The following is an 11,983-nucleotide window of genomic DNA, read 5'->3' on the forward strand; positions in this document are numbered from 1 at the left end:
CCTGTGTTTTGCAAAAGTTACCAATTGAATTCTCTGTTTTGTTAAATGATAAAATGGACCCTATATTTTCTAAAATGATAAAAATAGTACTCTGAGCTCAATTTTCAATAATTTTATTTTTTAATATAACTAACTTTAAGACAATTACTAATACGAACAAATATAGAAAATGTAACTAATTTTGTTATAATATTTCTACATCAGATTATTGTTAAGTTTTATTTTGATAAAAAATTAGTTCAGAGTCTTATTTGTACAATTTTAAAAGTACAGGAGCTATTTTGTTATTTAATAAAACAGAAAATCCAATTAATAATTTTTGCAAAACACACGGTCTAAAATAGTATTTAGGATCAAGTAAATAAATAAATAAAAGGAAAAAAAAAATAAAAAGAAAAGCTTAAACCTTTAACCTCCTTCTCAACTCAAAACCTTCGAGTCTTAAACCCTAATACGCGAAAATGGAGGTGGAAGCGTCAGGACAGGGAGAAATGGAGATTGTGAACAACGTGATGTGCCTACTGACTGACCCAGAGGGTGCTCCCTTGGGACCAGCCATGTACCTTCCTCAGAACTCTGGTCCTCAGCAGCTTCAACAGATCGTTAATCAGCTTCTTAATAATGTATACTTCACTTCTCTTTTCACATTTTTATCTTTCATTTCTCCATTTATTAAATCTGGAAGCTCATTTCTAACCATAATCGAATGGGACGATGTTGTCGGAGTGAAATAGAAAATATGTACTCTGTGCTTTATATATATATATATTTATTTATTTGAAAGGTTTAAGTTAACACTTAACAGTGTATACAAAGGGATTTTCACTTGTAGAATTTTCTTATTCCCCTCATTTTGTTTTGTTGACTCGTAGTGCAAATATATTCCAAATTGACCCATGTAACCTGCCTGCACCAGTATTCTGCCAGCTTACTATACTATGTGCAATCATTCAACTCCAACATAGCACCTATGAGTACATAAAAATGTATTGAATCTATTCTTTTTAATGAATAGATCCGATCGCAACTTCGAATATGTAATTCAAAGGGATCAAATAAGAAATGATGCTGTGGATCGTAGAACTATAATGAAATATCAAAATTTATCAAATTTGAAAAAGAGGTCTTGGTACGGCCTATACATGATTGGGCCATGATAGTTTTGGCAAGGTTCAAAATGGAAGGTACCTCTAACCAGACCCAACTGTTGTAGTACCTGAAAAGAAAGAAAAAATGAGTTTTATAAGCAATTTCAATGATAACTTTGTGGGATACTTCATGCCACTGCTGTATCAATGTTGCAGTAATATTGCAATGTTTAAGAAAAATGAATGTCCAATTGTGGTTTCTCCAGGAGGAGAAGTTACCTTATGCATTTTATATATCTGATCAAGAGCTTCTTGTGCCGCTTGGAACATATTTGGAGAAGCACAAAGGTTCCTCATCATTATGACTCTTGTATTTAGTTATTTATTGTGTGCATGCTAGCTCTAAAAGATTGTTGTTTTAAATTTATTTGATATTGGATTTTGCAGTTTCTGTGGAGAAGGTACTCTCAATAGTCTATCAACCTCAAGCTATTTTCCGGATCCGCCCAGTTAGTCGTTGCTCAGCAACAATTGCTGGTATAGAATTTATGCCTTCAACTATATCATTGTGTTTATAAATATCTTAGCTACAATACTTACTATTATTACTGCTTAATTGTTTATATTTGATAACAAAACTATATAATATCACAAAAACGATAACATTACAAAACTATGTCGGGGAGGGAGTTAGAAAAGGCGAACTTTTTACTTAATTTATTCCTTTCAAAGGGTTAAGTTTCCACCATATTTCTCTCAATTTTGTAAATGCTTTGTGCGTACTTGAATTTCTTTGTTTCTTGTTCATTGACGTGGTTTGGATTAAGTCTTATTGTCTACTTAAATAAGGAGAGCGCTTTGATATTACTTGAATACTTTCTTACCATTCTCATGTCTCTGATTAGACATATAAGCAATAATTAAACCTATGTACTGTTTTTGGTCACAGTAGATGTTGCATTGACAAAGTGTAAATGTATCAATAATTAATTGACAAATGTCTAATATATATAATTCTTTCCTCTTGCCTTCCTACATAACGGTTTTCCCCCCCCCTTTTTTTTTTCTCTAAATTTACAACATTGATAATTTAGTTTGCTGTCTTGTTTTCTTCTTATCACTTTAATACTGCAGGTCATACAGAGCCTGTACTTTCAGTCGCATTTAGTCCTGATGGTCTGCACTTGGCAAGCGGTTCAGGTGATACTACTGTTCGCTTGTGGGATCTGAATACCCAGACTCCATTGCATACATGTACAGGTATGGGATAGGGAACTTATTTCAGTTTTAATCTAATTATCTTTTATAGATGTTTGATCCTTCTCTTTTTCTGAAATTATAAAGAATTGATTTTGGAAAAGCACGCTTCATGCAGTATCAAGGGTTTGCAAACAACCCAGTTATAATCATCATTGTTTCTTAATCATTTATATCCATTATGTCTCTGATTTTTCAGGACATAGGAATTGGGTGCTTTGTATTGCCTGGTCACCTGATGGTAAGTATCTAGTGAGTGGGAGCAAGGCTGGAGAACTTCAATGTTGGGATCCACAAACAGGAAAGCCTAATGGCTCTCCGCTCAATGTAAAGTCTCGTATCTTTGGTTTGGATTAATATAGTTCTCTTTTATTTTTAGAATTGGTGATAGGATTTATCCCTGCAAATCTGGTTAGAACAGTAGAAATAGATGGAAAATAGAGAAGAAATGGACATGTATTTAAATATCCAAGAGTTTGAGATTGGTTCTCTCCCTGGGTTACAACCCACACAAATTCTCCACACCTTCAAAATAACCCTCCCCTCTATCTATGCTGTTCACTCTATACCCAATACTCAACCGCACTCTAACCCAACTCCCACAACTAATTCCCAGCACTGCTATTCCCTGCTGCTGAGTCAGCACTCAGCAATAGCATTCTTGGCCCTCTGCGTATATAAATAGGTGAGAGGTCTATCGAATTGCACTGTGTTTTCACTCGATTATTTACTTAACTTATTAAATGAATTGGGTCAATGTGCTACCAAATTCCATTCTTTTCGTCGTCACAAACATAATGAAGCTCATATCTATTGCTTATGGTTCTGACAGTTTACTATCTTATAGTTACGGACCTGCTGTGATTAATTTACTTTCACGACAATTGATGGTATGGTTTCTCCTATTTTTTAGGGACACAAAAAATGGATTACTGGGATCTCTTGGGAACCAGTTCACCTAAGTGCTCCATGTCGACGATTTGTAAGTGCTAGCAAAGATGGGGATGCACGTATATGGGACGTTGCTTTAAAGAAATGTGTCATGTGTCTAAGTGGTCACACTCTAGCCGTGACCTGTGTCAAATGGGGTGGAGATGGGATGATTTATACGGGGTAAGTTTTTATACAAGTTCTTAGAATATGATGAAAATATTAGTTATTATTATTATAACAACAATCCTTGATTTTTAATATGTGAACACTTAAAATAATCACAACCTATTCTTCAAAAAAAAAAAAAGAAAAAGAAAAAACAAAAATCATAATCTCACGTTAAAGCCCAAAGGGCTCAGACTAAGGGAGGGAAGAAATGTTCTACTTAGGCTAGCTCAAGAGGTTGGGTATGTGAGTGTGTGGGAAGGGGAGGAGATCAAATCACTAATGTATTAAAAAAGATGGGGAAGATATAAAGAGGATTAAATTTCATCTCTCGGTTGTAGTGGCATATGCTAACATTTTCATTTCTATTTTTGTGCAAACCCCTTATACATGTCATGCTCTCACAAGCATTACTATTTCAATGGATTATCATATTAAGTCTTAGGAGTACATATTTATTTTCTATTTTTCTATGTATCCATGGTTTTCCTCCACCTTAAGTGAGGATATTCATTTAATTTGGGTGGGGATACAAGTGATCTCTTTCCCTTTTTCAATATATATATATATATATTAAATAAAAAAAAACTTTAATTTGCTCATAGTTATTACTCATATTTTTCACCTCAACCATCACAGCTCACAAGATTGCACTATCAAGGTCTGGGAAACATCACAAGGAAAGCTAATACGTGAATTGAAGGTACTTACATAATAAGCATTGGTTTTCATCATTCCACTTTCGATATCTATGGTATTATAGTAGTTACTATATGTGACTAGTTATTTTCTGAGTTTTGTTTGGTCATATTCTCTTGGTAAATATAAAAAAGGTATGTTTTTATTTTTAAATAATTATTATTAAAATTTCATAAAATGAAAACTTTCAATGCTTACGCTTTTTTATTCCCCCCCTTTCTCTCTCTCTCTCTCTCTCTCTCTCTCTCTCTCTCTCTCTCTCTCTCTCTCTCTCTCTCTATATATATATACTTTTTTTTATCTATTTTCTCCCCTAATTGATGCTTACTTGGCTTTGTGACATTCTTCAAGGGCCATGGACACTGGGTTAACTCTCTTGCTTTGAGTACTGAGTATGTTCTGCGTACAGGAGCTTTTGATCACACTAGTAAAAGGTATTCATCTCCGGAAGAAATGAAGAAGGTAAATTTCTCATTTTGGTTCTCAGTTCTCACTCTAGTTGGAACTGTAATTCTTTTTGATCTTTCAATAAAATTTCTTCTTCTTCTCCTCTTTTCTATGTGTTGTGACCCGGGTTGAGACTGGGTTGTAAAAGTTTGAAAATCTTTTATCTCCTTACATTATACAAAATAGCTACCCATAACCTGATCTTATCTCAAAGAATATATGTAAATTGCTGGATAGTCCTTCAAAAGAACTTCTATTTCCTTTGATAGGGAATTTCTTCTCTATCATAGACAATTTTTGATTTCTGAAATAAACCAGACAAATTCTCTTAGGGTCCGTTTGGCATGCAGGATTGGACTAGACTAGACTTGACAATTTCACTAATCTAGTGTTGGCCATGCTGGAGGAATGGATAACTAATCCATTTAGGTGGCATTTGGTTGGGAGGAATGAAAATATAAGAATGAGAATGGGAATAGGAATAGGAATGAAAAAAAATTTAAAATGTATAAAAAAAAATTGATAAAAAAATCATTAAATTTTTTCTCTTGTTACATAAGAATGTGCTTCCTTCCATTTTAAAATGGAATAGTCATTCTACCAAAATGGTGGAAAGAGCATTTCATTGGAATGTCATTCCAATACTTTAAAATGCAACCAAACAAAGGAATGAAATAGAAATTGTTTCCATTCCATTCTATTTCATTACCTCCAACCAAACGCCACCGTCTGTGTTATTTATTCCATCTAACACTGTGGGTTAAATAATCCCTGTACATACGATTATTTTTTAATCTTTTTTTTATTTTTAATTTTGTAAATACATTTTAGATTTAAAAAGAATTTAAATGAAAGAAGAGAATATTTATGTATAGGTTTTTTTTTTTATCAAAATTTGTATATCATATATAAGCTATTTAAATTTTAAAATAATATTATTTAAACAACAAATATTTATATAAAAATTTTAATAGAGTAATATTTGTATGAAATTAATAAAATAATTAGTTTATAATATTAATTGACATATATTTCTTTATTATTGAAATAGTTTTATTTTATAATTTTTTGTTTTTTTTATTATGTTACATTATTTAATTAATATATTGATAGTTTTTTTACAAAAGCTTATTATTTAATTTTATGATTCAAACTTTTACTATTAAAATTTAAATTTTATGTTATAATCATTATTAAAATTAATATGTTTTACATTTAATTGGTCTTTATTTATTTATTTTTTTATTATTTCTGTAAAAATTAAAAATAGTCTAGTCCATTCTAAGACCAAACACAGGATTACACTTAGCATAATCCAATCCATTCCAATCATTTTTAGTCCAATCCAATTCAATCTTGGGCCAAACGGGCCCTTATATCATATAACATATACAAAGTACATATTGTGAAAGGCTTGGAGGATGTTTGGCTTTTTTTTTTTTTTTCAATTTTCAGAATTGTGTTTTCAAAAGTGAGAATAGAAAACAGTTTTTGTCATTTTAAAAATTTAATGGAATAAAATTTGAAAATTTCAGAAAGAAACCAGATTTGGCCTAGGTTTTTTGAAACTATTTTAAGATTTTTTTTACTAAAAAATTCAATATTCTACACCATACCATGACATGAACTCATCTTACTCCTGACTGAACCCAGACCGGGGTCCGGACCTGGACTTGGACTCGGACCCTGGATCCTAACCACAGACCCGAACTCGGACCCGGACTCGGAGCTAGGTTCAAGGTTCGAGACCAGATCTTGGTCCAGGGTTCGGGTCCGGGTCCGGGTCCAGGTCTGGGGTCTAGGTCCGAGTTTAGTTTCGGGCCGGGGTCCCGGGTCCGAATTTGGTTTCGGGTCGGGGTTCGGTTTCGAGGCCCGGGCTCGGGGTCCGGTTTCGAGGCCCGGTTTTAGGGTCCGGGTATATGAGTAAAAAATGTAAAATATAATATGTTAGTAAAGAAAAAAAAAATGTTTTTGAAAATAGAAAGTAACATTTTGATGTTTTTTTTGTTATATAATTTTTTAAAAATTGAGTTTTTAAAAAGTTTGGCCAAATAGTCCCTATTAATTTTTAAAAGTTGTTTTCTCTTTTTTTAAATTTTAGTTACGAAGCCAAACAACCCCTTGATCTCTCCTAATAGAGCCTGGTCTCCCAAAATATAAATAAGTGTAGAAAATATCGATATAGACTACAAGGTCACCACTAGTAGCATAATTACATCAAATAATAGCATCAAGATATTCATGTATGCGAGAGCTCAATCAAAGTGAAATTCCTGAAGATTTGGTACAATTCTGACCGTACTCAATACTATCCAAGAACAAACACCAAAGATAGAAATTAAGAGAGAAAAATTGAAGCTAGTGCATAGCTTCAAGATAGTTCTATTGATGAAATGGTTAGAATGTCATTACCAATGATATTACAATTAGACTTCTTATTTCTCTAGTAATAGGTCTTAATTGGTGGTATAACACCAAGAGACCTTTTCAGCTGGGAAATGTGGAAAACAGGGTGAATTGAAGAGGTGGAAGGCAGATCTAACTTGTAAGTGACAACTCCCACTCGAGACAATACTTTGAATGTGCCATAATAGCAAGCTTCCAGCTTCTCAAACCTTCTCTTGGCTAAGGATTGCTGACGGTATGGTCTTAGCTTGAGGTACACCAAGGCACCTTCCTTGAACTCTTTGTGATGCCTATGTTGGTTTGCTTGATTATTCATCTGTAGCTGGGTGTGCAAGAGATGCATGCTTAGGTTGTCACTAAGATAGCATTTCGATCAGCCAATAAAGTATCTACTGCCGAGACATGTGATGAAAAAGTGAAATACCGGACCAAGGGTGGTGGATCCCTTCCATAGAGGGTTGAAAATAGGGTGCATTTGGTAGTGCGATGAGTAGAAGTATTGTACCCAATATTTTTCCCATGCTAACCACTTGGCCCATTGTTTTGGTTTCTCATTTGCGAAATATTGAAGGTAAGTTTCTAGAGTTGTTTGACTACTTCTGTTTGCCCATCCGTTCGGGTGGTATGTCGTGCTTCTCTTCAATCTAGTGCCTTGCCATTTGTGGAGCTCATTTCAAAAATGTCTTTTCATGTCACTTCTTTCATGCCATTTGTGATACCGGTGGCTTTTACCACATCCTAGTGTTTCTTCTAGTATTAACATGCAAGGGAGTTTTGCTAAAAAGAAAAAGAAAATAGAAAAGTGCTTCCTTCCCTATTTTATGTGGAATTTATTAGTTGTATTGAATGTATATGTGTAGGTTGCTTTGGAAAGGTACAACAAAATGAAAGGCAATGCTCCTGAAAGATTGGTTTCTGGTTCTGATGATTTTACTATGTTTTTATGGGAACCTTTTGTCAGCAAGCACCCAAAAACTCGCATGACAGGCCATCAACAGGTACAGCGTATTTTCTTTTTCTTTTTTACTTTTGTTAGTGTTATTTTATTTTGAAAAAGTTAGCAGTTAACATACTAATTTGGTGTAGCTTTAGCATGAGGCTGTTACAATATTAGTTTGATTATGTTGGTTTGTTGCTAAAATCCCGGAAAAAGAAAGACTGGTCAGCGATAACTCAGTTGCCTTTAGAGTCATTTTTTTTTTGGAGCAATCACGAAGCGCATGGAAAAATTTATTGGCATTTGATATATTATGATGCTTTCGTCTACTATATTGTTCATTCTTTTTTTCGTAGTTATCTTTGTTGTCCTACTCATGCTCCCTCCCACTATGCTTGTCTCTGCTTTTGCGTCTGTCCTAATTTCCTGAAATATGTTGAAGATCATACTAGCTCATCTTTAATGGTGGTCCATTGTTCTTATCTCTTTTTAAATATGTGTACGTCAGTGCTGTGCTCATATATATATATATATATAAATATATTAGGTAAGAGTAAGGTGCAATACACATATTTATTTAGTTTTATTTCAAAAATTTATTATTTTATTTTAGTTATATTTTTTAATTGTCATATTAAGCTTAAAATAAATAATGATATGTATAATATTAGAATATGTTATTTTTCAATTAAATCTCAAAAGAATTCACTAATATTTTCCATGCGAACTCTTCATCTAATCTGAAATATTATAATTTTTTACCACTTCAAAAGTAGAAAATAATATAAGTTAATAAATATAGACACATTGTATAAATAATATAGTTAACTGTAATTTGTTGGAACAATTCTCCAATTGAAGCGCACGACTTGGAGAGAAACAAGAATCCGGGCTAAAACATGAGCCAACTTGTTTGCAGATCGTTAATTTGTGACTATTAGTATGGTTTATTGTATAGTAAATAAATAAATATCTTTTATATTGCAAAACTCTATGAAGATAATAGTTGGGGAAAAAACTATGTTTAACCTTAAATCAAAACACTTTCAATTAGATGTGTTTATGTTTCTAGTATTCTCTTTGTAGTCATTTTCATTTGTTTTAGTGGCCAGGTCAGTGCACAAAGCATCCTGTTACTGTCCGTCTTCTGATTATTTAAGATCATATATTAAGATCCTATTGTTTGATGACAAGATGATCTTTGAAATGTAATTTAATAGCATGCGAAGATTTGGTTTTTTTTTCTTGCTAACAGCTTGTAAACCACGTTTGTTTTTCTCCTGATGGGCAATGGCTGGCAAGTGCATCATTTGATAAATCTGTCAAATTATGGAACGGCATTACTGGAACATTTGTGGCCGCTTTTAGGGGACATGTTGGCCCTGTTTACCAGATCAGGTATGTATTGGTTCAATTTCTGTTTTTCAAATTGTTTGTCTTCTATGGCTAATCATTACACCTCATGTTGATTCACAGCTGGTCAGCTGATAGTAGGCTTATTTTAAGTGGCAGCAAAGACTCTACACTTAAGGTGAACTTTGAGCAATTATTAGATTTCTTTCCAGTGGGTTGCTTTCTTCCTTGTTAATGTGTCATTGACACAAATAGTTTTTGTTTTTTTTTTTTAAAAAACACAATCCATGTAGCTGTTAAAGCATATTTTGAAATTTAAAACATAAGATGATCTAAAGGGCTAACAAATTATTACAAAAAATTAAAGCAACAAAATTATCTCTCAATGTTTACTGGACCAAATTATTTGCAGGCATTTGAAACTGCAATTTCTTCTGCTGTTCTGTATGTTGAACATATTTTAGGCTTTGACCTTGCTTTTTTGGCATGTTACAATACCATATATCAATGATGAATCAAGTCTAATTTTCCATTCTTCTTAGCTGTTTTTTTTTCTGTCATTACTTGACTCGGAACTTATTTAATAGCCAGTTTGCGCTGTTTATTTATTATTATTGGTCTTTGTTCGTGGATGTTGAGAATCCTAACCCATTGTACTGCTGGAGTTGGTTTTTCTTGTTCTTATTCATTCTTCTGACTGAAGCTTGTGTTTCTGATAAATAGATATGGGATATCAGGACAAAGAAATTGAAACAAGACCTTCCAGGCCATGCAGATGAGGTATGTTTGTTCTTCAAATTAGAATCTTTACACAAAGTGTTAGACCATCTCCTAAAAGTTGAGCTATATTTTCTACAAAAAGTAGTTTTGTGATATTTTTACATCAACTTTTACTATTGTGCTTAAATGCATAATTATAAATCTTGATATAAAATTTATTATATTATTTAATGCTCACTTAATCATTTATTAAAAAATATAAAATAATAATAATACAAAGTTAAATATAAAATTTAATAATAAATTAATAATAATGCAAGTCATTTAATGGAAAAGAGTATGGTAGCTAAAATTTAATAATAAAATATTAAAAATGGCATGATGGTAAATATAAAAGCATAGCATTTAGTGTAATGCAAATTTTACATCATGCTATATTGTGATGCAAATTTGGATCACTTTTGATTATGTGAGATTTTTTCATCATAATTTAGTATACTATTAGAGTAGATTTTTAACAAAGTGAGCTATATTTTGCATTTGCATCTCCAATGGAGATGCTCTTAACTGGATGTGGATTTTGATTCTACAAGTTGCTTTTGGAAAGGTTTTCGCTGTTGATTGGAGTCCGGATGGTGAGAAGGTAGCTTCTGGTGGTAAGGATAGAATGCTTAAGTTATGGATGGGATGAGTCAAAACCAGATACCGTTGTTCTTCCATTTCGAAGTGTTGTTATTAATTGTTTTGGCTATCGAGGCAGCAAGGATCACACTATGTAGAAAGAAGGAAGTATATCTGAGCTGGCGTCTTCACTCTCAGAAGGAAAAACTAGTTCATCTAAAGAAGAGATTGAGAGCTTGCTCACGTTGGAAGTTTCTCTTGTTCTTTTTACACTGAAATTAAGATTTCACTTTCAGTTTTGTCGAAAATATCAATATAATTCTAGCCCCAGTATATTTGAACAAATTCAATTCTCTTAAAGAAAGAAGTTACACATTTTTGTTTGAAAACTTTACTAAATTTTGGTAAATATTAGATTTTGATATTTGTTTCAGATTTATATGCCTCTTGGCACTCATATATTAATTGATAAAACGACCAGGAATAGATAATTCCACAACTGTGATACTCAACTTGTGCCAACCCAACATTATAATTGTTGTTGTTTTATTTTTTGAAAAGAAAATTAAAAAAAAATAAGAGAACTTCCATTAAAGTTAACGAATATCATACGAACAAATTCCTCAGTACAATATTTAAGAGAAAAAAAGTAGATCCGTAGTACAATAAGTTTGGAACATCATTAACCCTTTTGGCTGAGTTACCCAATTATAATTAGTAGAGGCTGGAAGATCAGTTCTAAAAGTGCCTTTTCTAAAATATTCTCTTTTCTCCTTGAAAAAATATATAAATATAAATATTTTAAAATATGCTCTTTTCCACCTAATAAATTTATAAATATAGAACTTGGTTGTAGTTTAAATGAAGAACCAGTCCATGAAAGCGATTCATAATGGCTATCTAAAATATCGGTCTCAGGACTTAAAATATGAATTATTAAACATGAGAAAGAGTATACCTCTATAGTGACAACAGTTCTCCTAATCCACTACAACTCATCTTAATGAACATCACTTAAATACGGATGAAAAAAAACCGCAAGGCAGTTATTCTTATTTTTTGCTGAAAAATAAAAATGAAGGCAAGAGTTTCGTAGATAAGATACTACCATCAGTTTTTCTAATTCTTTTTTTAAAATACCTCATTAAAATTTTATTTTATCTATTTTACCATCAGACTCTTTATTTATTTTTTTCTATATCATTTAAATATTATTATTATTTATTTATTTATTTTTTTTTTTTGACAAAGTGATTAAAATCACTCATGAATTTACGACGCCCACGTCCGCCACCTGCGCTGGAACCTCCTCGAACCAGGATGCTTTGCCAACCATGGGCCGCTAAAATCTTAGAGC

At 32.4% G+C, this 11,983-nt stretch overlaps 1 protein-coding gene across 2 annotated transcripts; it reads left to right on the forward strand.

Annotated features, from left to right (window-relative positions):
* The first annotated feature begins 375 nt into the window (after positions 1 to 375).
* Positions 376 to 11,015, forward strand: LOC115702273 (notchless protein homolog). Of its 2 annotated transcripts, XM_061103789.1 has the most exons (13): positions 376 to 623; positions 1,355 to 1,436; positions 1,536 to 1,625; positions 2,223 to 2,348; positions 2,545 to 2,672; positions 3,259 to 3,458; positions 4,083 to 4,146; positions 4,494 to 4,604; positions 7,856 to 7,993; positions 9,188 to 9,330; positions 9,409 to 9,463; positions 10,009 to 10,065; positions 10,613 to 11,015. In XM_061103789.1, the coding sequence occupies exons 1-13, from the start codon at positions 462 to 464 to the stop codon at positions 10,694 to 10,696; spliced, it is 1,440 nt and encodes a 479-aa protein (XP_060959772.1). In that variant the 5' UTR covers positions 376 to 461; the 3' UTR covers positions 10,697 to 11,015. The 2 variants fall into 2 exon arrangements, with proteins under 2 accessions (XP_060959772.1, XP_060959770.1); XM_061103787.1 differs by having other exon boundaries at positions 378 to 623; positions 10,009 to 11,015.
* Positions 11,016 to 11,983: the final 968 nt, after the last annotated feature.

This window comes from Cannabis sativa, chromosome 9, assembly GCF_029168945.1.
Source record: "Cannabis sativa cultivar Pink pepper isolate KNU-18-1 chromosome 9, ASM2916894v1, whole genome shotgun sequence".
Lineage (NCBI taxonomy): Eukaryota > Viridiplantae > Streptophyta > Magnoliopsida > Rosales > Cannabaceae > Cannabis > Cannabis sativa.